At 53.3% G+C, this 27,685-nt stretch overlaps 1 protein-coding gene across 3 annotated transcripts in view; it reads left to right on the forward strand.

Annotated features, from left to right (window-relative positions):
- SCARB1 (scavenger receptor class B member 1) overlaps positions 1–18,522 on the forward strand; it is a 71,413-nt gene extending 52,891 nt beyond the window's left edge. For 2 of the 3 annotated variants that reach the window (XM_045073749.1, XM_004753077.2), the window contains exons 8-13: positions 2,930–3,048; positions 6,933–7,006; positions 10,023–10,074; positions 10,944–11,090; positions 13,615–13,743; positions 17,494–17,632. In XM_045073749.1, the coding sequence (XP_044929684.1) occupies positions 2,930–3,048; positions 6,933–7,006; positions 10,023–10,074; positions 10,944–11,090; positions 13,615–13,743 (521 nt within the window). In that variant the 3' untranslated portion in view covers positions 17,494–17,632. Of the gene's footprint in view, positions 1–2,929; positions 3,049–6,932; positions 7,007–10,022; positions 10,075–10,943; positions 11,091–13,614; positions 13,744–17,493 lie in introns of all 3 variants that reach the window. The other variant, XM_004753079.3, reaches the window with a different exon arrangement.
- Positions 18,523–27,685: the final 9,163 nt, after the last annotated feature.

The following is a 27,685-nucleotide window of genomic DNA, read 5'->3' on the forward strand; positions in this document are numbered from 1 at the left end:
GCCGTAAAGCTGTAAGTGAATGACCACTTGTTGCTCATGCGGTTTTGACGTAAAACAGAGAGGAACGCATGCACGGGTGCTTGCTGTTAAAAGAACAAGCGACGAGCGTGCTCACTGTCTGAAGCAAGGGTCAAGGGGACGGACATTGGTCTGACCCACTGCGGCTGCCTCTGACCTTGGAGGCGCGCTGGGGCTCCTTGGAGGTGCGCCACCTTCAAGGGCCCAGTGTGGTGACCGCCGCCTTTCCTGAGGGTCTCCGTGAACATGGGGGGCCTCGTGTTCCTCCTGCTGGTCCTTTTTCATATCGGAGGTGGGAGGATGGGAAAGGAGCTTTTCCAAATTGAAGGGCGTTGTCCCTGGGCCGCTCAGGGTGGCCTCAAAGGTGCAAGGAGATGGCTCTAAATGACACGGACTGACTGGGGAGAGAGGGCTTCTCTTTTCCTTTCGTGTTGCACTCCTTCCAGTCACCCCCAGGAGACAGTCTTTGTTGGCGCCAAGAGGCCTTTTCAGCACCCATCTATCTTTTTAAAAGATTTTTATTTTTTAAATTGATAGGTGTGTTTGTATTTAAAATATTTCATTTATTTATTTGTTAACTAGAGAGAGAGTGTGTGTGCACAAGCAGGGGGAGCAGCAGGCAGACGGAGAAGCAAGCTCCCCGCTGAGCAGGGAGCCCGACGTAGGACTTGATCCCAGGACCCTGAGATCATGACCTGAGCCGAAGGCAGACACTTAACGACTGGGCCACCCAGGCACCCCTATTTATATTTTTGAAAGATTTTATTTATTTTTTTGTCAGAGAGAGAGAGGGAACACAAGCAGGGAGAGGGGAAGAGGGAGAAGCAGGCTTCCCTCTCAGCAGGGAGCCTGACATGGGGCTCGATCCCGGGACCCTGGGATCATGACCTGAGCCTGACATGGGGCTCGATCCCAGGACCCTGGGATCATGACCCTGGGATCATGACCTGAGCTTATCTGACTGAACCATCCTGACATTCCAAAAGATTTTTATTTTTAAGTAATCCATACACCCAATGTGGGGCTCGAACCTACAGCTCTGAGATCAAGACTTGCACGCCCCCCTGACTGAGCCAGCCCGGCACCCCTGTCTTTCCTTTTAACTGAAAAGATTGCTCAAAGCCCCATGTGGGCAATGGTATCTAGTTAGAATATTCAATCTTCGTGGTTTCCGTTGTATTTATTTCTATATTCACTGTCCTGTTGGGGCAAGTGTTTGCCAGTTATGGCTTGGATAGAAAGTTCGACTCTAAAATATCGCTGTTTAAATAAAGTGATGGCATTTGGATCAGAGCAGCACATTGGAGAATCACGCAGGGGGACCCAGGTGTGGCAAAACTGAAGAGGTACTTGGCTGAATGAATCAGTGTCACGAAAAAGGCAATGGGCGTTAAAGTCCTCCAGGAAAGATAAAATCAGGCGGCAGCAAAATCCCAGCTTTTATTTTAAACCAATGCTTGGTCTTGCTAAGAAAAGTAGAAAGAACCTAGATTTGAGGCTTCCAGAAACATAACACGGATCCTGGTCACCTGGCAGGTGGCGGACACACTGTTGGTTTTCAGGAAGGAGACCTCGTGAGTTTTGTTGTCATTTTTCTTTCTGTTGTTGTTGTTTTGAAGTACAGTTCACATGACATAGAATTAAACATTTTATTTTATTTTATTTTTAAAAAGATTTTATTTATTTATTTGACAGAGAGATCCCAAGTAGGCAGAGTAGCAGGCAGAGAGAGAGGAGGAAGCAGTCTCCCCGCTGAGCAGAGAGCCTGATGCGGGGCTCAATCCCAGGACCCAGGGATCATGACCTGAGCTGAAGGCAGAGGCCCAACCCACTGAGCCACCCAGGCGCCCCAAATTAAGCATTTTAAAATGTATATTTCAGTGGCCTTTAGTACATGGACAGTATTGTGCACCTACTGTCCCTGCCTGGTTCTGGAACATTCTGACCCTTCCAGAAGGAGACCCACACCTGTCGGCAGTCATTCCCCATCGCCTGTCCCCTAGCCACTGGCTAGCACATGTATGGTATTCAGTCTCTACGGTTTGCCTGTTTTGGGTCCTCATGGGTTTTTGAGAGAGGCTGATTCTTTTCCTCATTAACTCGTTGTCCATCAGGCCTGTTGTCCGTGGTCCTGAGCACGTGAGGATAGCTGGCGTTTGCCTTACTCGGTCAGTTGATGGAGAGGTTCGGCCTCACGTTTCTGGGTGTGAATTTCTCACACAGAGGGGCCCGAGTCAGCCCCTGTCACACTCGCTGGCGTCCGTCCCGCAGAGCGGCTGCTGGGAGAGAAGGAGCAAAGCAGGTGTGTCTTCACCCTTCCCGTGGATGATAGGGAGACCCGGCCGCAGGCACGCACCCCTCAACGTCTCTGACAGCTGCCGCCTTGCCTGCAGGAGATGGTCCGGGCTGCCTGGCTTCGCGATCGAGATGCCCCTTCCCTGCCCAAGTTCAAAACTGGCCTCGACTTACCTTTTAATCCTCGACTCCACGTACTGCCTGTCCCACGTGCACGGTGCATTTCCCTGTCTCCCTGCCTCTGCTTCTGCCCAGCCTTCCACCTGGAATGCCCTTCCCTGGCCTTCCCCGCCTGGCGTGGTTGAACCAACCTCCCTTCCTTCCCGTGGTCTCCGCCACCCGAATCGGCAGCTCTCACACAACCACTCCTGCCGGCACAGAGCTCGTCCCTTCCCAGTGCGGGGCGTCTCTCGGGCACTTGGTAAACATTTACGGACTGGAGGAAAGAGTTCTCTCTGTCTAGTTATTGTCATTGGCATCTCGTCATCATCTGGGAATTCAGCAGTGGCTGGGTTCCGGCGCCTGGGCCTCCCCAGGCCCTGGCAGGACGCAGGCCTCTGGATGTGCCGATGCTCTCCGTTGTCTGATGACCCCTTTCCCCTTCTCTGCCTTCTAGATGCACCCTTGTTTCTCTCACACCCTCACTTCTACAACGCCGACCCGGTGCTGGCCGAGGCAGTGTTGGGCCTCCATCCCAACCAGGAGGAGCATTCCTTATTCCTGGATGTCCACCCGGTGAGCCTGTGCCTGTCAACCTATGGGGGGGGGATGGGAGGGATTTCCCACCGGTGCCTCTTTGGCCCCCTTCTCTGCTCCCCACCCCTGCCAGGCACTGAGCTGTTCCACGGTGGGGGTGGTGGGAGGCCTGGCTTTCCTTGGCATTGACAACTTGTAGAGTATCAAGCCATCAGAGGTGCCTACTTTGCTCAGACTCCATAGTTCAAGGGGTTCATTATCTCTTCCCAAGGGAATTGTCTTTATCAAAGGATCATAAGGTAGTAAATTAATTAGAATTATCAGTCTGCAAATTAGCCAGAGGAGCCCTCTGGCTGTGCCAGCGTATCATAAAGCTCTCTAGGTCCCGACAAGAGCCTGGGGTATCTCGCAGATGAATCGGGTCCTGGGGAATTTGTCCTCTGAGACCCGCTTTCTGCGGGTGGCAGCCAAGAAGGGGGCAGGCCCACGCATGTGGTCCCCCCGTGGGCCTGTCTTTACCCGGTTGTCTTATCTCCCTATCTCTGCTACTATAAAACGGGCCTGTTTGGACTAGTGACTTTTGCTGTTGATTAAACAATCCTGCGGTTTCGGTGGCCGGAGTGGACACTCCTGGTCTTGCCCGCAGGCCTTTTTCAGAGCTCTTCGACGTTCCACGTCATTTTTCTGTACGCTCAGATTTTCTGAGCTCCTGACTCGACCCCACTGGCCCCTGGCACTCCCCCCCTGCCGCCGCTGTTCACTAAAAGCACACGCTGGTTAAGCCAGCGGTGACCGCACACACTTCACGTCCGGCAGATGCTGCTTGTACACTCATTCTGGTGCCGCCCCGAGCTAGATGCTTCGACACGCACCAACTCAGTACACACTCACAGTGATCTGGGGGGCAAGCCCTGCTCCTCCTGTCGTACAGATGGGGAGGCTGCGGTCCAGAGAGGTCACCTGCTACAGCTCATAATGGGATCGTTGGTGCACCGAGGAGAGGTCCGTCCTGTCTTGTCGTGGTGCTTGGATTTTAGCAGTTAGCAGACCCACTAGCATCTCAGTCGGTGCGGGTTTGATAAATGACCGAGCGTAAGGGACGAAGCTGAATTCAGACATGGGCCTTCTGATGCCCCCATCCCCGTGTCCTGTGCGAATATCTGGTTAGTTTTAATGAGGTTCCTACTGATTAATTAAATTGATGGTGATTAATATTAATAAGTCATATTAAGTTTGTTCTTTATCGCTAGAAATGTTATGGCTTCTCTGTGTTGTCTTCACATGTTGACCCATTTTTAAAAATTTTTTGTTTTTTTAAAATTTTATTTATTTGACAGAGAGAGACACAGTGAGAGAGGGAACACAAGCAGGGGGAGTGGGAGAGGGAGAAGCAGGCCTCCTGCCAAGTAGGATCCTGGGAGAAGGCAGATACTTAACAACTAAGCCCCTCAGGCACCGCAAGAGTTTTTTGTTATAAAACTATTGTGGTTGTCTATATTCTTCTCTTTTAGTTCATTTTAATAATTAGTTAATTCATTAATTTTAAAAGATTTTATTTATTTATTTATTTATTTGACAGAGATCACAAGTAGGCAGAGAGGCAGGCAGGCGGGGTGGGGGAAGTAGGCCCCCTGCTGAGCAGAGAGCCTGATGTGGGGCTCGATCCCAGGACCCTGAGATCATGACCTGAGCCGAAGGCAGGCACTTAACTGACTGAGCCACCCAGGCGCCCTTTTTTTTTTTTTTTTTCCCCAGCAGCCTCCCCAGTGAGCAGGGCGCCCAGCGTGTGGCTCGATCCCATGACTCTGAGATCATGACCTGGGCCAAAATCAAGTTGGACACTCAACCGACTGAGCCCCCCGGGCGCCCCTCATTCACTTAATTGTTCTCTCTCTCTCTCTCTGCTGGCTTCTGGGAATCCAGCAGGAACACCATCTCTGTTCTCACGGGTGACTCTCACTCGAGTGCGCGGCTCTCCCCGTCCCCTCCCCCCATGGTGAGGAACAGGCGGCCAAGATTGGGGACCAGACGACGCAGCAGGGGTCTTGTCCCGGCCACAGTAGGAACTGGCTTTTGTTTCGGGTCAGCTGGAGGCACGCAGGGAAAGGAAGTGGCCTTTTGGGTTTTGGCTGTTGATTCGGGTACTTTCAGGGAGGAAGAGCCTGGGACCCGTTTGCTGCCTGGGTGGTGTTAGCCCCGAGAGCAGGATACCTGGGGGGGCTGCTGTCCTGGAGGCTTCTCTTCCGGCGCTGAGAGCAGGAAGGGTGTGGTGAGGGCTGTGCTCACGGGTCCCTGTTTTCGTTCTGCGGGGTGCTGGGGACGGGTGGGGTTTTGCCCACGAAGGGGCCTCACGGTCCCGGAGGAGCCGGCCAAGGAGGGAAGGAAACACATTTCCTGGGGAAGGAAGTGGGCCCGGGTGGAGACCCCAGACTAGAGAGGCTGTTCTGGAAAGAGGGGGTGGCAGTGGCAGGTTATGTCAGGGTCCCTGAGGCCACCCCCAAGTTTGCTGATTGGCTGGGGGGACTCGCAGGGCTCTGCATAAGGTGGGAGCCCGGGCTGGGGCGGATTACGCAGGACACGAAGCTCCGTGGGCAAAGAGAAGGGCACAGGGGGTGAAGCCGGGGTCTGGGGGTGGTGGGTCGTCAGGCACAGGGCCCTCCCCCACGGCAGCCACACAGGACCCACTGAATTCCCCCAGCAGTGAGCTGTGTCATCTCCCAGGGAAGCCCATTAGAGACTCAGCAGCCTGGGTGTTCCCTGGGGGCCGCTCCCACCGGCTCGCTCTGCCTGGTGCCTTCCCAACTCCCAGACTCCCCCGCAGGAAAGCCGGCGGTCGGCATAAATCATGTTGTTTGTTCAGACCATCCAGGCGCAGTGAACCCTGCTTATCAGTTAGGGAGTTGGTGGGGGGCCCTCCCGGAATCCCGGTTCCCAGACCCCAGCCAGAGGCCAGCCCAGCCAGCAGGCCTCTCGGAGGAGGACAGCCTCGGGCCTGCCGTGTCATCACTTCTCCACACACAGGTGGACTCCCTCCCATCCCGCCGGCTTCTGGGGTTCAAGGTCTCCCCTGTTTCTCAGGAGCACAGCCTTTGCCTTGTCCCTCTGGGCCACTGGGGCCCGCCAGGCCTGCTTATCACAGAAGATAAGGCCTTTTACCTCAGATGTACCTGATAATCACATGAGAATTGATGGCCCCGAGTGTGGGTATCTTGGGTGCCTGAATGGGCGCCACAGAAATGCTGGGAAGTGGGGAGAATTAGGCCCTTTTGCAGACGAGGAGGTAGGCCTTGGCAGAGAGGCGGCAGCTCTGGCCTCCTGACCTCCAACCTCTGTCCCTTTCCGCTTCTGGAGCTCCCTCCCCGAGTTTGGTCCTACATGCGGGGTGTCCTTGTCTACTATTTACTTACTATTAAAAAAAAAATGATCTCATCCAGAAAAACCCCACAAACGTAGGTTCCTGTGACAAAGGAAGTTTCCTGTCCCTACCTCCTATCTGGAGATTAAAAAGTTCTTGAGAAAAAGAAAATTAAACCCGAGGGAAAACTATCCTTAGGTTTGAGACAGGAAAAGTTGTGTGAGGAGGGTGACTTTTTCCAAATGCAAATCTATTTTGTTGAGCTTGGAGGATGGGGCAGGGGTGATGAAAACAGAATGTACTTCCCTGGGACAAATAATACGTTATATGTCAATAAAATATAAATGAATTAAAATTTTAAAAATAAAGGGGGAAAAATGAACCAAAAACAAAAAAGGGAACAGAATGTACTATACCTGGGAATAGGTGGTGGATGAAAAGGGGCTTTGGGAAGCGTGTGTTTGCCTGGGAGGGGGTGGGAGCTAGTGGGGGGTCCCGGTGCCCACCCTCGGGGGCAGGACTGGGGGCTCCAGCGAGCCCAGGCCCCTGTCTGTGCTTCTTCCCACAGGTCACCGGGATTCCCATGAACTGCTCCGTGAAATTACAGCTGAGCCTGTATATCAAGGCAATCAAAGGCATCGGGTGAGTGGCTCTGGGAGTGGGAGCCTGGGTCCCAGGGATGGGGGGACTGCGGTGACCCTCCCCAGGGACCAGCAGGTGAGAAGGAGACGGTCCTCTGCTCCCCACTCCGGGATCCTGGTTTTGTCTCTCAACATCTGTCCCCCAAATTCGCCAGACTTTCCCATCCAGGCAGTTTCCTACTCAACAGAAAATTGAAAAAAAAAAAAAAAAAAAAAAAAGTCCTGGCAAGAGCGAGGATTGGAACATGGAAATGTACCAAATAGTCTTTTAAAGGGTGACTCTTTGCTTTATGGAAGGCATTTTTTTTAAAGCCCCGATTTTCTTCTTGTTGCTGTTTATTTGGAATAATGGCCTTTTTGGGGACGTAATTCACATGGCGTAAAACTCACCCCTGCGATTCGGCGATTAGCAGCGTGTTGGGAGTCATGCACCCTCGCTGCATTTCTCTCCCTCCGCACACACCCCAGTAGCCGTCACTCCCCTCCCCCAGCCCATGGTGTCCCCTCATCTACTTGCTGTCTCTCTGGATTTGCCTGTCCCGGACCCTTCCTATAAAGGGGATCTTGCATGCACGAGGTGACCTTTTGCGTCTGGCTTCTCGCACTCGGCCTCACGTGTGCAAGGCTCTTTCAGGCTGTCGCTGATGCCACCGCTTCTTCCCCTTCGTGGCCAGATCGTAGGCCATCGTGTGCGTTGGGCAGGTTTTCTCGCTCCCTGGATGGACATTTGGGTTTTTCTCGGTTTGGGCCATCCTGAGTAATGCTGCCAGGACCGCGCGTGTGTAGAATTCTGTGTGGATGCGTGCTTTCCTTTGCCTTGGGTGGACACCTGGGACCATAACTGCTGGTTCATTCAGCAAGGCCACGCTTAGCTACTGGGGGGGCCGCCAGACTGTTCTGTCCCGCAGCTGCCTCGCCGACCTTCCCGCCAGCCGTGTGGGAACGTCCCAGCCTCCGTGTCCTCGCCCGCTCCGGGCAGGATGCGGGGTCGTTTGGGAGCTGGTCGAGAGGGCGCACTGATTTACTCGTTATGGTGGTGTCTGGGTTCTGGGTTCTCATGTTTTTTTTTTTCCCCCCTTAAGCATATTTGAAATAGTTTCATGAAAAAAATTCCTCTAGGAAGAGTTCTGGGCCTCAGGAATGTGAGCGTCTCTTCAGTTTTGTGAAATGCCTTTCAGCTGGAGAGAACACGCTTCTCTGCCTCGCCTCCCACCCGGGCTTTTTATTTGTGCATTGTGAGGCTGTCAGAGGGTTTGCTCCTGGAGGAGCTGGGGTCGTGAAACGGCCTGCCACCCACCAGCCTCTGGCTCTGGGACCCATCACGGCCTTGACGGGGAGTGGGTGACTGGTGACTTGGGAAGCCCAGGGAGGCTGGGTGCTGGGTGGGGAGGGTGGGGCTGAGGACGAGCCCCCCCCCCCCCGCACCCAGGAGCTCCTACCAGTCGTGGCCCTGTCCCATGCGTTTTCAAATGGATTTTTCAAAATCTGGGTTTTAACTGGGTCTCTCTCAGTGTTCACTTGCTGGAAGTGAATGTGAATTCTTGACAAAATGCTGTTCAAGCCAGCGGTACACTTGGGCCGCTGGATTCTGCCTGCTGGTGACCTCGGGCCTCTCCCCTGACCTCTCTGGGCCTCTGTCCCCGTCTGTTCGTCTGTTCGGCACGGGCTACGCAGCCGTCTGACCTCCCCTTCTGGCCGGAGCAGTGGCCTCGAGGGAGCGGGTCTAACGACAGCGCCTCCTGCCGTCCCATCGGGTGTGGGAAGAGGCCAGAGACTCAGCTGAGCTGTTTGCCTGTGGCTCCTCTGGGGAATTTTGGGGCTGTTTGCCCACGAGATAAAAGCAGGAGGGTTGCATGCTATTTGCATTTAATTTGCATCCGCTCTTACAGACTCACATAAAAGAGGCCAGCGCGGACCCTCTGTTGTATTTTTGTGACTTGTCTGCAGGTGATGCTGTGTAAATTCATTTGACGGCACAATCCGTGGCTTAGCTGGGGGCCTAGTGTGCTCCACTTCCCCTCTGTCCAGTTGTGCCTTCTTTAAGCAGAAAACCCCCAGCCCCGACCAATAGCTGCAGAATGTTTTCGTCCATTTGTTTGCTAGGATTGAACAATGACAACGGTACCAGACCCGAAGCGCTCTCTGTACGGCGGGAGTTCCTCTAAGCACTTTGCTCATGCTAATGCATGTAAAACAGTAGAGCCCTATGAGACTGCCTGTGTCCTCCCCACTTTATAGGGGAGACCCAGAGAGGGCAGGTAACATGCCAGCGGTCACACCGTTAGCTAGTAAGTGTTGTGTCAGGGGTCCCCAAGACCACTCTTAGGTTCCACGATTCGGAGGGAAGATCCACAGGACCGAGCACATAGTCGTACTTGTGGCTGTGATCCATTATAGCAGAAGGATTCTAACAAAATCAACAAAGGATAAGGTGCATGGGGTGAAGTCTGGGGCTGGGGGTGGTCCGGGCAGAGGCTTCCAGAGCCCTCTCCCAGGAGAGTCCCACAGGATGCCCTTAATGCCTGCAGTAATGAGTTGTGACAATACCTGTGAAGTGTTTTCTACCAGGGGAGCCCATTAGAGACTCAGTGCCCAGGCCCAGCCTGTTTATTGGGGCCTGGTCACGTAGGCAGCCTCTGTCTGGCATGGGCCCAGATTCTAGACTCTCCCAAGGAATGCAGGAGGCGAGCATAAAACCTATTGTTAGCTAGCCGGGTGCATTGCCATCCCGAATAAATTTGGGGTTTTGTTTCTAAAGGGAACGGATGGACATCTGCCAGGTCCCTGGCAGCCCCTACCTTGTAGGAAATGTGAGTTTTTCATTCAAAAAGATAGGATCAGATTGTCAGGTTGCTCCCCACCAGGAAATACCCATTACTCAAGAAGCCTGCACCAATCTAGCTGTTGCAACATCAAATCCCTCTTGATCCCGGAGCTTGGGATCATGTGTCCAAAGCTGCCTCACAGAAGACACACTGGCAAAAACTTCTCACTGGCTTTGTCTTGCTCATTTCTAGACAAACGGGGAAGATCGAGCCTGTGGTCCTGCCGCTGATGTGGTTCGAAGAGGTGAGGCTGCCCCTGGCTGCCTGCGTGGGTGCCCTTGGGCGCCGAGTCTGGGATGCCAGGCAGAAGCCAGGGTGGGATTCGGAGGCAGAGGGTTCTTGGGGCGGGGGTGCTGGTTGCCGGAATGTGGGATGTAGAACAATCCGTGAGAAGCTCCACGAGGCCCAAGCATGTCCTATTGATTATCCCCCTGCTGATAGGATCCTTTGGGTGAGGAAGGCAGAAGCTGCCCGACACAGTAGGGCCCTGGCCCAGGGTGTAATTTTCTGAATGTGCTTGACCACTTCTCCTGAGAGAAGGGAAGCTGCTTCTCAGCGCGTCACCTTTTCACTTGAAAACTTTCTTTTTTCCTGGCTTTCCGGGGTTCCTTCTGGCAGAGGACTTTTCAATCAGGCAGAGCTATAATATCCGAAGGGACAGCCTGCTCACGTCACAGTCTGGGCAGCTTGTGGGAGGCGGAGCTCTGCCATAGGGACACCCAGGCTCCTGCTGTCCCGTACTCCCGCCCCCCACCCCCCAGATCCTCAGAACCCTTCCTGTTCAGGAACTGGGATCCAGGTGGAGAGAATCCCGTGGCAGGTGCCTATGGGCCAGGCAGGAAGTTGTAACCTACTGGGTCCGCACCCCATTGGCCAGATGGGATCACGTGACCTCACCTAGCTGCATGGGAGTCTGGGAAATGTAGTCCCATCATGTGCCCCCCCCCCCCAAGGAAAAGGAAGCCCCCGCCCACAGGCTTCATTGCAAGCTCTGGACTGTGGTCTTGAGATCCAGAAGGGGTGGGGGACAGGGATGTGGTGTGGGGCAGCATCTGCACCCCAGGCCTGCTGGGTGCGGTGCCAGCCCATTCGTTTGTCCTTCTCCGTCCCCAGAGCGGGGCAATGGAAGGTGAGCCCCTGCAGACCTTCTACAACCAGCTGGTGTTGATGCCCAGTGTGTTGCACTACGCCCAGTACGTCCTCCTCGCCCTGGGCTGCGTCCTGCTGCTCATCCCTATCATCTACCAGATCCGGAGCCAAGTAGGTGATGGCCAGAGTGAGGCCTGGGCTGAACGGCCCATTGCTTGCCTGCTGGGGGAAGGTGGGGCGTGGGGTCCTCTGGGCATCCCTCCAGTCGTCTCCGCAGACACCCTCAACCCTGAGCCCACCCTGGGCAGCGGTCCTGGGTCTCTGCGTGGGGCAGAGGAGCTGTCACTGCATGCTTATCTCTCTTGCCTCCCGCATTGCCACTTCTCCGCGGGTCCTGGGAGGCCTGGGGACCCTCTCTGGGAGGGGCTGCTGGTAGGGCTCGGGGTAATGAGACCTGGTACTTGAATGGTTTGTGCATCAAGTCAGCGCCTGCTGGGTGCCAGTCTCTGCCAGGTGCAGGGCAGCTAGCCGTGAACAAGACAGACCCGTGCCCTGCTCTGGGGGAGCATGGCGTTCTAGTTATGGAGGCGGATGAAAACCGAGGGAACAGAAAAGGCAATTTTGCTGATGATAATTAGAAAACGTGACAGACAAGGTTAGTGCTGTCCAGTAGAAATACGTGAGCCGTGGGTGAGCCATTTACATTTTGTAATAAGCACATTAAAGTAAAAGAAACCAATTTTAATCATATATTTTGTTTCACCTGGATAGGTCCAAAGTAGGGCATCAACATATAAACGTAAAAATAAAAAGTATATAAAAAATATAAACGTAGCTATATTTTACATTATTTCTTCATGTTAAGTCTTTGAAATATGGTGTGTATTTTATACTTGCAGCAGGTCTTGATTCAGACTCACCCATTTTAAAGACTTAACGGCCATATTATGGCTCCTGGACTGGACATCATTGCGTTCAGGAGGGTTGGGGACGACTATAGAGAGAGTGCCAGGAGAGGCTTCTCTGAAGAGATAGAATTTAGGCTTAGATGGGAATGCTGTTGAGGTACTCAGCACAGATTCACAGATGTACTCCGAGAGAAGGAATGGCCAGTGCAAAGGCCCTGAGGCAGGGGTGGCTGAGGCATGTCTGGAAGGCCCTTGGGCCCCCATGGCTCCTGATTTCTTGCTTCAGCGTTGGCAAACGGGTCTTCCACTTTCTTCTCTTTCTTGGGGAGCAGCTTGCATGCCTGCTTACTTGCTTGCTGGGGTAACCATAAACCTTCCTGGGCTCTTAACTTGGGTGTCAGCCCCTTAACCAGATTTGCCTTCCAAATTCCCCATCCTGTAGGGAGAAAGGTTTGCCCTGGAGCAAGGGTGCCAGGGCTTATGAGCTCTCACCATGCCACTGCTCTGGTGTTTGAGCTCCTGGTGATCGATAGGTTTAGCTAGCCTGCTGGGGGCTTAGGGAGACTGGACTGAGCGGGACTGGCTCTCCAGGGAGCATAAGGGAACTCCCTATAGTTCTTTGCCTGATTTATGCTGGCAGGGCGGAAAGGACTAGAAGCCACGGCTCTCAGCCTGAGAATCCCTCCTTGGGCATTTCCACCGCCACCGATGGGGGATCCCAGGGACTGGCTGGTGAGGGACCGGCCCAGGGGAGGAGGCCAGAGCAGCCTCGCCATCTTCTGTCTCCTCTGTCTCTCCTGAGTGTCCATCAGGAAGGAGAGTGAGGAAACCATGACATCACTGGCTAGGACCCCTTCCCTCCAGGCCTCAGCCCCAGGTCAGTGTGCGGCCCCCAGACGCAGTAAGGGTGCCTGTTTCCCTGAGGACGCAGCTGAGACTTCCTCCCCACAGGGGGCACCGGAGGTCACGTAGTGGAAATGTATTCCGCGACTTTTTTGGGTGGGGGGGCCGGGCAGGGGAACTTAGCAGAGCTTAGACCTCATATATTTTTATGTTATTTGTCCTGATTTTTTTTTCATTTTCATTTTTTATTTTTTATAAACATATATTTTTATCCCCGGGGGTACAGGTCTGTGAATCACCAGGTTGACACACTTCACAGCACTCACCAAAGCACATACCCTCCCCAGTGTCCATAACCCCACCCCCTTCTCCCAACCCCCCTCCCCCCAGCAACCCTCAGTTTGTTTTGTGAGATTAAGAGTCACTTACGGTTTGTCTCCCTCCCGATCCCATCTTGTTTCATTGATTCTTCTTCTACCGATGTCCTGATTTTTTAAAAGAAGAGATCATATGCTGATGAACTCAACATATTTTAATTTCCCAGAAATTTTTCTTCTTACGTCATTCCTTTCAAATAGCAAATTTCACAGAAATTTCTGTTTCCGGCCGATTTAAAACACCACCTGCTCGGTCCGCTGGTTCTTGGCCAATGCGCCTTGCCCACGGTGGCTCATCTCCCCACCTTGGTTCACAGTGTCCAAACCCTAGTCGTTCAGGTGGCCGGACCCTTTCCTGCGGGGCTCGTCCGTCGGACCGAGCACGTTTCCCGAAGGCATTTCTGTCTCTGGTGAAGGGCACCCGCTCTCCACGTCTCTGCATCTTCAGGCGTTAATGGTTTATTGGACTTAACACCCTGCTCCTTGCTTTCCGGAAACTGAAGACGCGTGTCAACCTTCCGTGTTTGGCTATGGTGTCAACTATAAATGAGCTTGGTTATCTTCTAGGAGAAATGCTATTTATTTTGGAGTAGTAGTAAAAAGGGTTCAAAGCATAAGGAGGCCATTCAGGCCTATTCTGAATCCCTGATGACATCAGCTCCCAAGGGGACTGTGCTACAAGAAGCAAGATTGTAGGTGGGTACCAGGTAACGCCGCGCGGCCCCCTCCCCTCCCCCTCCCGTAGCGAGTAGAACTCCGGTGGCTCGAAACTCTTTGGATCTTATGCGTGTCTTCAGCTTAAGCTGCACCTCGAGTGTCTACAGACTCAAAATTCCTACTTGCCTATTTTTGCATTCAGAGCGATCGGCAGTTTCGTTGGTCCCAGGCCTGGTAGGAGGCGGAGGGTCGCGGCGCTCTGGGGGCTGCTGTCTTATTTGCAAGGTTGTCTTAGGAAGCTAGGATCGGGGTTCAAGCCAGCTGCTGCTCTGACCTCTGGTGCGGTGGACTTCTGCGGGAAAGCTGGCTCCACATGCAGACCCCGGACATCCTTCTGGACCCTCTGGAGTAGCATCATGGGTGGAGCCCTCGAATATGTATTTTAATGGACACCCCCAAGAGGGTTCAGGTGTAGATGATCCTGTGTTTGAGAAACAAGAGTCTAAATAAATCTCGGATCGGGACGCTTGGGAGGCTCAGTCGCTTGAGCATCCGAGGCTGAATTTTGGCTCAGGTCGTGATCTCAGGGTCCTGTGATCGAGCCCCGCATAGACTCCGTGCTGGGCGTGGAGCCTGCTCTCCCTGGAGAGAGAGAGGGATTCTCTCTCTCTCCCTCTCCCTCCACCCCCTCTCACATGTGCTCTGTCTCGGAAACAAAACAAAACAAAAAACCCCCTGCAAACCGGAATTAAATCAATACATCAATGAATCTGGGATGACCAAGAAAAAGAGAATTTGAGCATCACCTGAGCGCCTGCTGAATACTGGGTTTCAGCCTGAGGGTAGGCTTGCCAGATAGAGCAAAGAGGCACGGGTCCGCTTATCCTCCTGCCCCTCCCCCCCCAGAAACAACAACAGAAGGATCATGTCAGATAAACTGAATGAATTTTAGGGTAGGTGTGTTCCGTGCAGTTACTGGGACATGGGTATACTGGAAACTCGGTTGTTTACCTGACATTCAGATTTAACTGGATGCCCGGATACTATCTGGCAATCTACCTCCGGAAGAAGCAGGCTCGTGCCTGCGGGAGTTCGCCTTCCCGGCCGGGATCCATTAGGTCTGAGGTCTTAGTGCTGCTCGGGGAGGTGGCCGGCGGAGCCCTGGGCCCTAGACTTTCGTGTCGGGCAGCGGTGAGTCGCTCTACAGTCGTACCTGTGACAGATGGCTGTTACCTTGGTTTCTCAAAAATGGGCTGCCCCCTCGAGCTTCTGGGGCCAAATCTGCTTGGGTTTAAGTAGCTTTCCTGACAGCCACAGAGCGCGGGTGAGGCAACAGCCTTGCTCTTTGGGGCTAGTTGGCTGCCTCCACTTGGCTCTGATTGCCAGGGCTGGAGGTGGAAATAAAAGAGAAAATGCAAAGTCGTGGGCTCAGCAGCTGCCAGCCCCGTGAGCAGGGAGGGACAGCTGTGTCCCCAGCCAGGCTAGGGGTGGGGTGGCTCCTCCTGCCAATCGGGGAGTAGGAGGGAGGGGGGTGAGCACGTCAGGACTGAACGTGCCCCGGATACCCTCCTTGTAGACACAGTCCCTGGGCTCGGGAACAGGGTGTCCTAGCTGGACGCTCGTTTCCCATTCCTTCCTTGTCTCCCCAGAATCCCCCCACGATACCTTATTGTGTACAGCTTGCCTTCCGGGGACCCCTACCCCCTTCTCGCCACAATTCCCTTCTGTGGAAACTTGCTGGGCATTCTCGGGGGGCAGGGGTGGGGTCCTCAGAGGTAGAGAGGGCTTTCTTCCCTTTTAGCACAGATAGGGCTGGTGGTTCCGTGAGGTCTGAGCCCTGGGCTGCCAGGGACACGGCCAGCATGTCCTGCCGAGCCCCTTCTCCCATAAGACAAAACCAAAACCTGGGGTGTCCTATTTATCTATCTATTTATTTATTTATTTATTTATTTGGGAACTTTTTGACTTAGAGATTCTACAGCCCTGCCTTCTGGAAGGCAGCTCAGCCTCCACACCAGTCGTGTGCTTGGGGAACACAGTGTCCTGTCATGTCCCATAGGATTTGGTTTGGGGTGGGAGGCAGGCACCTGGGAAGTGACCAGTGGTCCTGGTGACCTAGAATCCCTGCATGGTGGTCTCTACCCTATGCTGAGCCTAGGTGTGGGTCCCCCCACATCTTGCCTTTCACCTGAGCATGGGAACAGTCTTGAAGGGCTGCCTTGTTTGGGGAAAGCAGGAAATGGGGCCTGCACTAGCCAAGAAGAGCATTTTTATGTTGATAAGAAAGACATCCACTTTGTGCAGACCTGGCCTGCTTGAGGGCGAGGATTTGGCAAATGGAGGCTGACAGCTCATTCACAGCCCCCTTGGCTAGGCTCACTTGTGCAGTGAACATCTTGGGCAACTATACACCGAAGCCCTTCAGGGAAATGTTCCTGGACCGTTCCTACTTTCTCATTAATTTCTCTCGGATTCCAAGTCCTCATTCCTCAGGCAAACTAAGGTGGAAGGGAAGAGGAAGGGGAGGAATCTGGTTCATGTTCTGGTAACTTGGGGATTTGTTACATGTGTCTTCCTTTGGATAGACCAGGGCATCTTTTCAGTCTGGGACTAATTTTCCTTTTTACTTCTGAGCAAGGCTTTCTTAAGCTGTGGCTGTTTGGGTCAAGCTGCTGAGCTTGTGACCACCGCAGGTGTCCCACGCTGCCTCTCTGTGGTGGTGTGTCGTGGGGTAGGCTGCTCTCACTCTGGCCTGGCCTCGATGTACCCCCCATTCCTGCCCCTGGCTTGAATGGGCTCAATCCCGGAAGCCTTAGAAATGTCTCAGAGGGAGAGGGGCCAGAGTCCAACGCTTCCCCCTGCCTCTGTTCTGCACAGAGTAGGGGTTTTAATTCTCTTCACCGCCTGGAGACGCAAGCCCTTGGGGTTGCAAGTGGGCCAGGGTACTCGGGCTATCCCAGCCCCAACTGCTGCTGGGAGGCCTCTCCCTTCTTCAGGGGAAGGAAGGCATAGGGCTCAGAGGGATGAAGAACCCCGTCTCTGCCTCCCCACCCGCCCCCAGTTCTTATCATCATCGTCTTTAACAACTTGGTTGAGAAACCTTAAAAAAAAAAAAAAAAGTAAAAGATAAATTACAGCATCTGCCGTTCCTTGTCACCCAGACTCAACAACATGAATTGTGAACATTCTGTTCTGGTTCACCTTTTCCCCCAGAGGCCGTCCTTGCCAGGAATTTGGTGTGTAGGCTTTTCCCCTCTACGTCTGTATAAATATATCTGGGAACAATAGAGGATTCAAGCAATTCTCATGGGTCCCTCGGCCACTGGCTTTTCGCCTCAGCAGGTCTGGGTTTGTGAAAGCTGTTCAGGTTCAATGCCATCTTGTGATGCTATTTAAAAAATGCACTCTCCGGTTGGTGGACCTTTAGCTGGTTTCCAGTGTTGCGGCTCACAGTATTGCAGAGAAGGCCTGGAGCCCTTGCTTTGCTCTGCTCACTGTGTTAGTCAAATGCCTTTTGGCTTTGGTTTTTCCCACCTCGGAAATGGGGTGAGGGCGGGGCACGATGGTGTGTAGTGAGAGAGGACGCCCTCGTAACTGCATTTCAGGGGTCCGTACGTCATTCCAGCTTTTTCTGATCTCGAGCTTGATGAATGGGTGTTTCTGATGGGGGACGTGGGAGGGGTTGTCTCCTCGCCGGAGGATGTGGGTGCAGGGCCAAGGGTGGCGCTGGGGATGCGGGTGGGCCTCCCTGATCCCGCTCCGCGATCCAGCTCCTGTCTTCCTCCTCAGGGTCCTGGAGACGCCACGAGCCAGCCCAGCACGGCCGCTCAGCCAGACCGGCTCCCCGGCTCCTGTACCCCGCTTCTTCAGGACTCTCTTAGCGGACAGCCCACCAGTCCTAAAGTCTGAGCCCCCCAGTTGCCACACGCGTGTCCACACACTGCACACCCCCTAGCACGTGTACATGCACGCGTGCACAGACGTGTGCAGGCACACTCAGGGATGGAGCTGCTGCTGAGGAGACTCGGAGAGCTGGTCAACGAGGAGAGTCTGGAACCTTCCGTCCAAGTGACCCGCAGTGCCGTGGGCACTGGGTCCCCTCCCTTGAGAGAGCCCAGCCTGACCTGCTCATCCAGGGGGCCCCGGCGCCTGCTGCCTCCTCCCCCCCAGCGCCCTCTCCACCAGTCACGAAATACTGCAGTCCCCGCTTGGTGGCTCAGCTACACGGGACAGACCTTTTACTCTGAGGGGCCGGCTACTGTCCCCAAACCCAGTCCGGGAACACAGACTTCTCATGCCAAAGCCGTTATGGGCAGGGGGCTGCCCAGTCCTGCCCAGCTTTGGCCCTCATCCGTCCGTCTGGGCTGGGGGCGAGGCCCTTTCACACAGGCCTCAGTAAACACGTGAGCTCGAGATGCGTCTCAAGGCTGCTCCCACTGTCTCCCCATTCCCCAAGCAGACGTTGATTTCCCTGAAGTCCGCACGGGGACCAGGCTTGGGTGCCTGGGGCCCCCTTCCTCCAGCCTAAACTGACGCCTTCCTGTATACTGAGCCGGCCACTCCCCACTGTGGGTGGTGGGACGCTCCGCCCCAAGCTGCCCCCCGCGAGGGCCCTCGGCTCTTAGGTGCCGGGGCAGAGGTGCGGAAGCCTGGCCCCATCAGTCCGGGGGTCCGGTCTGGTCGGGTGGGAGACCCATCCACCCGCGACTCCCGCTCTGGGGCAAGCCTCAGCCTCTTTTCTACTGCAACAGAAGTGAAATTTATCATCTTTTAAAAGTAATTCACTATTGAAGTAATAAACCTTTTTTAAAAGTTAAAGCTCGAGTCTGTGACAGCGTGTTTGTGGGGAAGCGGGGGGCTTCCTGGGAAGTTCTGGGCTCTTCGTCAGTAGCTCCTTTCTGGTAACTGCCAGGAGCAGCTGGGCTGCTGACTTGCCTTTCTATTGTTTTAAAATTTCAATCTTGTTTATATTTAACATTTTACATAAATACTGCATGAATGCAGTTCTCGTTTAGAAAGAGTAGGCTCTCAGGCTGCTGTGATCCGTGTCCCAAGTAGCCTGCCACTTTGGCATGGAGCCTGGCTACGCTTTTTTTTCTGTGCCTCTATATACAAATCGAGGTGCCTGTAGGAAATGCTCAGTATTGTTCTGGGCTTTTGCTTTTTCTTGTTACGGAAGAAGCAGAAAAGAGCAGTGCGTAACACAAAGTGTGGGAGCCAGACGGCCTGGGTTTGAGTCTCCGCTCTGCATCTTACCACTCGTCACTTCAGGCAAGTCGTTTGACAGCTCTGTGTCTCGGGAGTGGAGAAAGTAGCTGGCTTTGTTGGAGACTGGCACTGTGTGGATTCGGGGACGTAGGACATGGAATGCTTCTAGAACACGGCTGGCACATGGGAAGGGCTATGTAAATTGGCCATCATGATCTTTCCCGTGACGATGTGTCATTCTTGGTTTTTTTCCCCACCCAAGCAGACCCTCCAGCTGTTCCTGTCTTGGACATCCTTCCCTGCTCCTCATTATTGTAAATGACAGCACAGTCTCCCTGGTACAGATGCTCACACGGTTCCTCTTGATGCACATCTACGCTGTGTCCAGTTTTCTCTTCCTGCAAACACACAGCATTCTGAAGGTCCGTCCTTCCCTGCCTAGGCAGCATCTGCGCTCCGTGGGGCACCGCCTGGGGAGCTGGGATGTGTTGCCGCTACACGGGCCCTGGCAGGCTGTCTCTGGCCCAGGTGTGGAGGCAGACCCCCACCGTCCCCTGGGTGCCCCTTCAGCCTTCCGCCACTCCAAGGTGGCCCCCACCAGGGTCAGGTAGGCACAGGGCAGATCCCGCAGCGAGCCTCCGGCCCACAGTACTGTTGGGGACCCACAAAAGCAATAGCATTTCTTGGAAGATCAGCAGAAACCCAAAATTTTAGGTCAAAAAGACGTTTTCCAACCGCACATTACTATATTCATCTTTTAGCAGTGCTGTTGCAAATGCAACTAAAAAAAATTTTTTTTTCTATTTGAAACATTTTTAATGCTGGATCGGGCTTGCGGAGGTCACCTGCAGCCCCGCCCCAGGCCACAGGGGCCCCTTCGGGCCGGGCGCAGCGTCCTTCACGTGGCAAAGGCTGCGCGCCCGTCTGGGTCCGGGAGGACGTGCGTCCCCGTCACAGGCTGGCCGGTGACGTCAGAAGTGCCGTGATGGTGTAGGCGGTGCCCGGTGATGACGTACACGTGCTATAACACGGAGAGGCCTGTGATGGCGCTGGAGGCGTGGGGATCGCCCTGCGAGAAGTCAGAGGCGACGTGATGATGTCAGAGGCAGCGTGATGACGCCAGCCTTGGGCTGGAAGCCTTGTCTTCTGACTTCTGCGCTGTGGGCGGCTGGCGCGGCAGGTGCAGACCCGGGGGTTGGGATCCGAAGGCCTTCACCTCCTCCGCGCTCCTGTGCCACCTGACCTCCCCGAGGCTTTTTGTGGAACCATCCACCCGTTCACTCCAACGTGGACATCGAGAAGCTTTCATCTGATCTTTAAGTAGCCACCCAGGATGCACTTTCCCACACACTGTGGTCCTGGACCACGTCAGGGGGCGCCTGGGTGGCTCAGTCCTTGAAGCATCTGCCTTCAGCTCCGATCATGACCCCGGGGTCCTGGAATGGAGCCCCGCGTTGGGATCCCTGCTCAGCGGGGACCCTGCTTCTCCCTCTCCTCCCCTGCCCCTCCTGTCTCTCTCTCAAATAAATAAAATCCTAAAAAACAAAATAAGACCATGTCATCACTCTTTAAACAGCCCACTGGGTCCTAAATATGATACAACCCCTGAAAAACACACACAAACCAGCTCTCCGTTAGTACATGGCCGGTCTTGAATGCCTATTTCCGTCTCCCCTAGAAGTTTAGCAAAATGTTATAGAATTTATGCCTTTAAGTATTATGAATCGCTCTGTTGTGCTTCTTTGCAGCATAAGCATCGGTAGAAGTTCGAATGAGTGTTTTAATTTCTTCCTTTGATCACAAAGGGTAACGTTTTGTTGGTCTGGACTGCCATTTTCTGTAGGTACACCACTGACGGACAACATTCCTATTTGCTAGCTACACCACAGACAAGTAAGACTCTACTGGGGGGGCGCCTGGGTGGCTCAGTGGGTTAAAGCCTCTGCTTTCGGCTCGGGTCATGATCCCAGGGTCCTGGGATCGAGTCCCACATCAGGCTCTCTGCTCGTCGGGGAGCCTGCCTCCTCCTCTCTCTCTGCCTGTCTCCTCTGCTTACTTGTAATCTCTGTCTGTCAAATAAATAAATAAAAATCTTAAAAATATATATATATATAAAGACTCTATTGGAATGCGTCCCCCTTTTTACACATATTTTGAATTTTCTTAAATGCACAGAGTGGAATAGCTGAGTGTATGGTTCGAGGAATTGTAACATACACATTCCGGTAACCACCAGCAACCAAGTTACAGAACAATGTCATGTTCCTTCCAGATTTCCTCCTGCTTCTCCTTTGCAGGAAAACCTTCTGCTGAGGCAACCCCTGGCAACTGGATAGTTCTGCCTTTTTGACAATGTCCTCAGAACGGAATCACACAGGATATGGACTTTTAACACCGCCTCTTTCACTTGGCATCGTCCTGAGATTCACACATGTCCTTGAGTGTGTCAACAGTTTGTTTCTCAAGAAAACAAAGCAAAACAAAAACACTTTCTCTTTCTTGCAGAGTAGAAGGCCGTTGTATGCGTATACTGGGGTTTGTAGGCATTCGGGAGTTGCAAGATATTTAAGTGTTTCCAGTTTGGGACAATTACGATCAATACCCAGGAGTGGGATTGGTGAGCCCTATGGGGACTCTGGGTTTAACCTTTGGAGGTCGTGGCTGACACTGTCGCTAGCAGCTGTCCTCTTCGGCAGCCCCACCAGCAAGGTATGAGTGCCTCCCGTGTGGTGCTTAACAACCACCACCAACATAAGCACCTTGGTAGTCAAAAAAATTTAGTCCTTCGTAGTGGAATCTCATTAAAAATATATATTTTTTATTTATTTCTTTTAGTGAGAGGGAGACCGAGCACTTGCAAGTTATGGGGTGCAGAGGCAGAGGGAGAGAGAAAAATCCTCCCACAGACTCCCCACTGAGCGTAGAGCCCCAACACCAGTCAGATCCCAGGACCCCAAGGTCATGACCGGAGCGAAAATCAGATGCTTAGGACTGAGCCACCCAGGCGCCTCTCACTGTGGTTTTTATTTGCCTGGAAATATATCTCCTAACGAGGTGAATGAGGTTTCCCCAACTGATTCATGTATCCTCGAATGACGAAACTTTTTACTAGAAGGAGACCAAATTTACCATCATTTCCATTCTTATTTTTGTAGATGTAAGATAGAAAAAGCTTGTTGACAAAAATAAGCAACAGGGAGAGGAAGGAACGCCCCAATAGCTGTGTCGCTCAATTCTCACACCCTTGAGTCGTGGGCAAAAATCAGAGGGCCGTCTGTCACCAAAAAGTCTTTTTGCTGACCGGTCAGCTGACAAGTCTGTTTGACCTCTCTGCACAGTTGTCAAAAGCAACAAAGTGGAAAAAGCACCCATTCGCAACAGGATTGCAAAAGGATTGCTCAATCTCGAGATTCGTTCTGGAAACCAGTATTTGGGACGGTCCCTCTGGTGGGGGCGGGACAGCGGGGCTGGGAGTATGGTCTCTGCTGCCTGGGCCTGCCCTTGGGTAAACCTGCTGGTGAGAAGCTCCAGGGTCCACGCCTCCGAGTTCCCTTGAAACCTCCATTTGTTCTCTCCCGGAAGCTGAACCCAGCATGCCCCAACTTGAGTTGGTAACCATTGAGGACTGTAGATTTCCCTGTGCCTGAGCCTCAACACAGATGCTTCTAACAATTCTTGCATGGAGTTCTACATTCTTCTAAAAAAAGAAAAAAAAAAAAAAGGCAATTATCCATAAAGCATTCTGCTGGGTACGTGTCTGTCCCAAAGGAACACTGCACTGTGAACGTCTTGGTTCTGAATAGTTTCGTAAGGTTTAAGTTCATTTGTGTTCTGGTACAACCTTGGTTCGTAAACACATCCAACGACTTCATTCAGGGCTCAGTGAAGAAAGTGGCCCAGCGCTGGAAGGAAGCCGTACCGACGCTTCAAAAGACCTTTGTCAGACTTCAATGTGACATCGGGTCTAAGGAATTTTCTGAGGTGTTTCCCCATCCGCTCACTTTACGTCCTAACCCCCACCTACCACATGATTCTGTTAACTTAATAGTTTTTAAAAATTTGACTCATTTTTTTTAAGAATTGTATTTTTTTTACTTTTTAAAGATTTTTATTTATTTATTTGACAGACAGAGATCACAAATAGGCAGAGAGGCAGACAGAGAGAAGGGGAAGCAGGCTCCCCGCTGAGCAGAGAGCCCGACATGGGGCTCGATCCCAGGACCCTGAGATCATGACCCGAGCTGAAGGCAGAGGCTTTAACCCACTGAGCCACCCAGGCACCCCTTAAAGAATTGTCTAAAATAAAAAAGCAGTTGTATCTCAAGTTGTGGGTCCAATGGGGCAAGTTACATGTTTTCCAGTAGCCATTAAAACTGTAACTGCTAAAGTTTAAAGCTATTCATGCAGGTACCACTAGACCTGCCCCATCTGAGAGCTCCGCACTGCTCCTTGTCGTAAGACCTGCACTCCCCCATCTTCCCACTCTGCTTGTGGAATAAGTGTTACCCCTGTACGGAGGGTTTCCCTCTCCGTCTCACTCAGTCCTGGCCACCATCAAAGGCTCAATTCCAGCCATGCCCTCTCCTCCAGGAAGCCTTCCTGATCACTTCTGCTCACCCAGATTTCCCTCATCTTGGAATTCCCAGGACACTATCTATACCCTAAATAATACCAGAATGTTCTGGAATACCAGAAGTCCTAATTGTAGTTGCCATAAGCCCATTGTTCCTTTGTTGGCTCAGACAGCCACTCTTCCAACATTGGTTGAGAGCTCGCCACGCATGGTGCATAAAATCACTAAGGTAGGTTTCGTCATCTGAAAAAAACGAGGATCATTTGTTACCTGCCATGCAGTGTAGAGCTCAAGAGTTGGTGGCCCCACGTGAGGGGTTTGGGGCTGGGGACGCTGTGTTCCAGCCCACCGTTTTGAGGCTGTCTGGGTGATGCAGTGGGGTCCCTCCCTCGGAGCCTCAGCAGCCTGGCCCACCGTTCTCCAGGCTCTCTGCGTGTCCCAGGCAGTCCGTTCTCCATGGGTGGCCCGAGAGGTCTTCTTCTGAAGTGTGAACCATCACAAGGTTCCTCCCCCCCGCTAATGAAGCCCCTGCGGCTTTTCCCCACCTTGATGATCAAGGCCCTCTTGGGGGCTTCGAGGAATATCCCTCCCCTCCTCCTGCCGGCGGGCATGACTTCTGGGCAATTCCAGGCTGGGCCACTGGAGGGCAAGCTGTGCACACAGGTTGTTTGGAGGCCTGTGGGGTCCTGCGAATCAGCCCCGAGGGCGTTCCTTAAATTGGAGGGATGTTACCTGGGGTCACAGCCTGGCTTCAGAAAACGTGTAACCTCAAGAAATGGGATTTGGTAGAAATGACATTTTTTTCTAAGAAGTGTTTCCTTAATACTTTTCAGATTTTCAAAGGGGCCTTGACCCTTTCTAGGGTATTATAGGCAAGAGGGACACCCCAAAAATAAAAACCAAAGTCATGTGATGTTGCTTTCCCTTTGCACGCAACGGAAAGGGCTCTGGCCTTGTGTGCTGACCCCTGTTCTTCTCCAGGTGCTGGTCACCTTTGAAGAAATCTGTAACCTCTCTGAGCCTTGGGCTTCCCACCTGTGAAACGGGAGTGAAGATTGCTGCTCCATGACTGTCCGAGAACTCCCTGGCGGGATGGGGGTTGGGGATCGAAATGGATGTGTGAGCATTCTCTGTGGGGTCGGGGACTATTACAAAATTGTTAAGCATCCAGCTAGCATTTATGAGGTATCTACCCAGTTGGGCACTTGCTGGATCTTAAGGTGGGGGTCAAGCTGAGAGGGCTGTGTCCATGCATGCATGCATTCCTTCCTTCAACATATTTATTCTGGGAGCTTACGATGTGTCGGGTACTCATATATATACTGGGAGTTGTCTTTGGTTGGGTCCCTCAGTCGGAGAGGCTGAGATAAAGGGGTGTCCTGAGTCAAGGAGTATCCCAGGAGGATAGAGGGGGCTCTCACAGCCCAAAGGCAGAATTCCAAGGGTTTTGGGCATGGAAGTACATTGAAACCAGGGGTGCCCAAAAGCAGTCAGAAGGGATCTACTTGGATCTGTTATGGTACCAATGTTCTCTGCCTCGGAAATGTGGTGGTGGGTAAAGCAGGAGGGGTCCTGCCCTCACAGGCTTGCATTCTAGTTGGGGAGACAGCAAACAACTAAAGGAAAAAGTCAGATACCTCCAGAGAGTGATGAAAGTCAGGAAAGTGATAAAAGCAAGATGGCATGATGAGAGAGGGCTACTAGGAGTGTTTCTAGAAGTGTCCTCTGAGGGTGCCATTGATGCTGATCCCTGAGGGATCTGAAGGAACCAGGAAAAGAGCACTTTAGGAGTTGGGACTGGATGTGCAAAGGCCCTGAGGTAGCAAGATGCAGACCAGAAACAAGTGGGCTATGGCTGGAGTGTAATAAGCCACGAGGGTGGGGAATTGGAAGGAGATGCGATGGAGGGTCAGGCAGGGACTTGATCCCTGTAGTTTGGATTGTCAGCATAATGGGAGCCACTGGAGGGCTTTAAGTTGGGGAGTGACATGAGGGCTGTTCTGCTGTGTGGAGAGAGCAGTGGGGATAGGTGTGGTGCAGAAGGATCCAGCAGGAGGCACTCTAGGCTATCAAACCTCTCCAGCTCCCTGCCCCTTGCCACAGGACCCTCAAAGCACCCCTGCAACGGCTGGGACAGGAGAATCAGGCCGCTTTTGCAGGCAAGGAAACTGAGGCACGTCGTATGCCTCTCCTGCCTTCTGGCTTTCTAAGTGACCTCCTTCGGGGAGGGCGCATCCTTGCAATCCAGGCCCCCTGAGGACCTGTCCTTCCCAGTTTGATCCCTGTGTGTAAGCATCGGGTCCCGCTGGTCCTCCTTCCTTGGACTCCACGCTCCTGAGGCTGGGCACTGGGTCTGTGGGGTCCCCGCTGCGTCCCCAGCACCTGGTCAGGTGTGTGTGCCAATGAGGCTTCGTTGAATAAAGGAAGGAATGATCCGGGAGTAGCCGAGCTGGGGGGGAGGGGGCGTGACCTGCGGTGAGGAGAGCGCGAGCGCAGGCCGCGGCCACCAGGGGGCGCTGCGGGACCGAGCCACGACTGTACTTCAAGACTGGCTAAATTGTAGGTAAAAACCGAAAACGTGATGGACGGGGACTGCACAATCTGTGCTCCCTTGTACGCTTGCGTTGAACAAGCCGACAGTTTGCACACAGAAAGATGCCCTGCAGTATATCTGTGTGACGTTAAGGGGGCCGTGAAGATGGGAACTAGCGAAGTCCGCAGAAGCCAGGATTGGCCAAAGGGAAGGGATTGTGATTCTTTCAGTCTAGGGGGTGGGACTCGCCTCCAGCGGGGCTCCTGTGTCTCCCGGGGAATTCCCATGAGCGCAGGGCCCGGGCCGTCCGGCTGCGCTTGGTCCCCCTGTCCTGATGAACACTTTCGATGCCCATCAGATAGAACATGTCAGAGCAGAGCTGGGCCCTGGTGTACAGCTTCCTCTCGGAAAAACAGGTTGTTGCTAATGTTGACTGAGAGCCTACTGTGTGCGGTGAGTGAGCTTGCTTCGGTCCCCTCGATGTGAGCTTGCTTCAGTCCCCTCATCACCCAAATGAATGCCTTTGTCGTCCTCATCTGGTTTTACAGATGAAGAAAGTAGGGCCACAGAGCAAGAGAGTAAATGTCCAAGGTCTTACGGCGGGTCAGAGTCCCAGCCGAGATTTGAATGTGGACAGCCACGTCTGCCCCTGCCCTAGACGCTCCCTTTTTGTCCCGTTCCGCTCACCAGGACTCATCACTGGTGCTGGTGACCAGGAACTCCTGCTTTCTCTTATCCTTCCTGGAATCCCACGGGGGAAACCAGCTTGGAGTAATGTCCTTTCCAACCAAAGGGACAGGCAGGTCCTGGCTCTGGAGAGTCTGTGAAGGTGGAGAAGTGAAAGGGGGTGGCCAGGCTCGTTTCCCCCAGCCACGACCCCGAGTCCATCTAGCAGGGGGCCCTGCCCACCAGGGATGGGCCCGACCACTGTGGAAAGGCTCCCAGCAGGGGAACATTCAGGCTCATCACAGAGAGGTTGAGAATGAAGAAGAGGCGTAAGAATAAACATTTCTAAAAATAGTACTTGGCTCTCCAAACCCCACAAGGAAACTTGAAAGAGAGGGCAGCAGATGGGGGCAGGCGCGGGGTGGGAAGCCGCCCAGGACTTCTGACTAGGGTCCACTGCTTCCGTTTGGAAGGGGGACGTCCTGCTTCTCTGACCTCCTTCTCTGTGGGTCAGAAGCCAGCTCCCCGGGGGGCCCGGGCCGGCTGTGTCTTCCCAAGGGTGAAGGCCAAATGGCAAGATCTTGAAGTCCAGAGTCATGAGTGCCTCCAAATTTCATGGCACATTTGTCACAAAGCCTTCGTTACACCCCAGTTGACAACATTCAGAAGTGCTTGGCTGGGGAAACAGGCGGGCCTTCAAGACAGAGCCGTTTGCACTCCGCATTAAGCCACAGATGTGAGCCACACTGGCCATGAGGCACATTTCTGCAAACGAGGTCTCATTTACCTCCTCGACTTCCATGACAGAATGGGACTTCCTCTCCCCCAGGGAAAGCATTTCAGCAGATGGGCTGGAATGATGAGCTGCGGAGGCCACGAGAGCGGAGGCCGGGCCCGCGGCAGTTTTCCAGAACCGTGGAACATTCTTCTGGTCTCTGGGATCTTCTGTCTGTTTCCATGACCCACCCCATCTGCTCATCCTGGGGCAGCAAGATTTCTTC

Source organism: Mustela putorius, unplaced genomic scaffold (genome assembly GCF_011764305.1).
Source record: "Mustela putorius furo isolate JIRA1106 unplaced genomic scaffold, ASM1176430v1.1 tig00537248_pilon_pilon_pilon, whole genome shotgun sequence".
Lineage (NCBI taxonomy): Eukaryota > Metazoa > Chordata > Mammalia > Carnivora > Mustelidae > Mustela > Mustela putorius.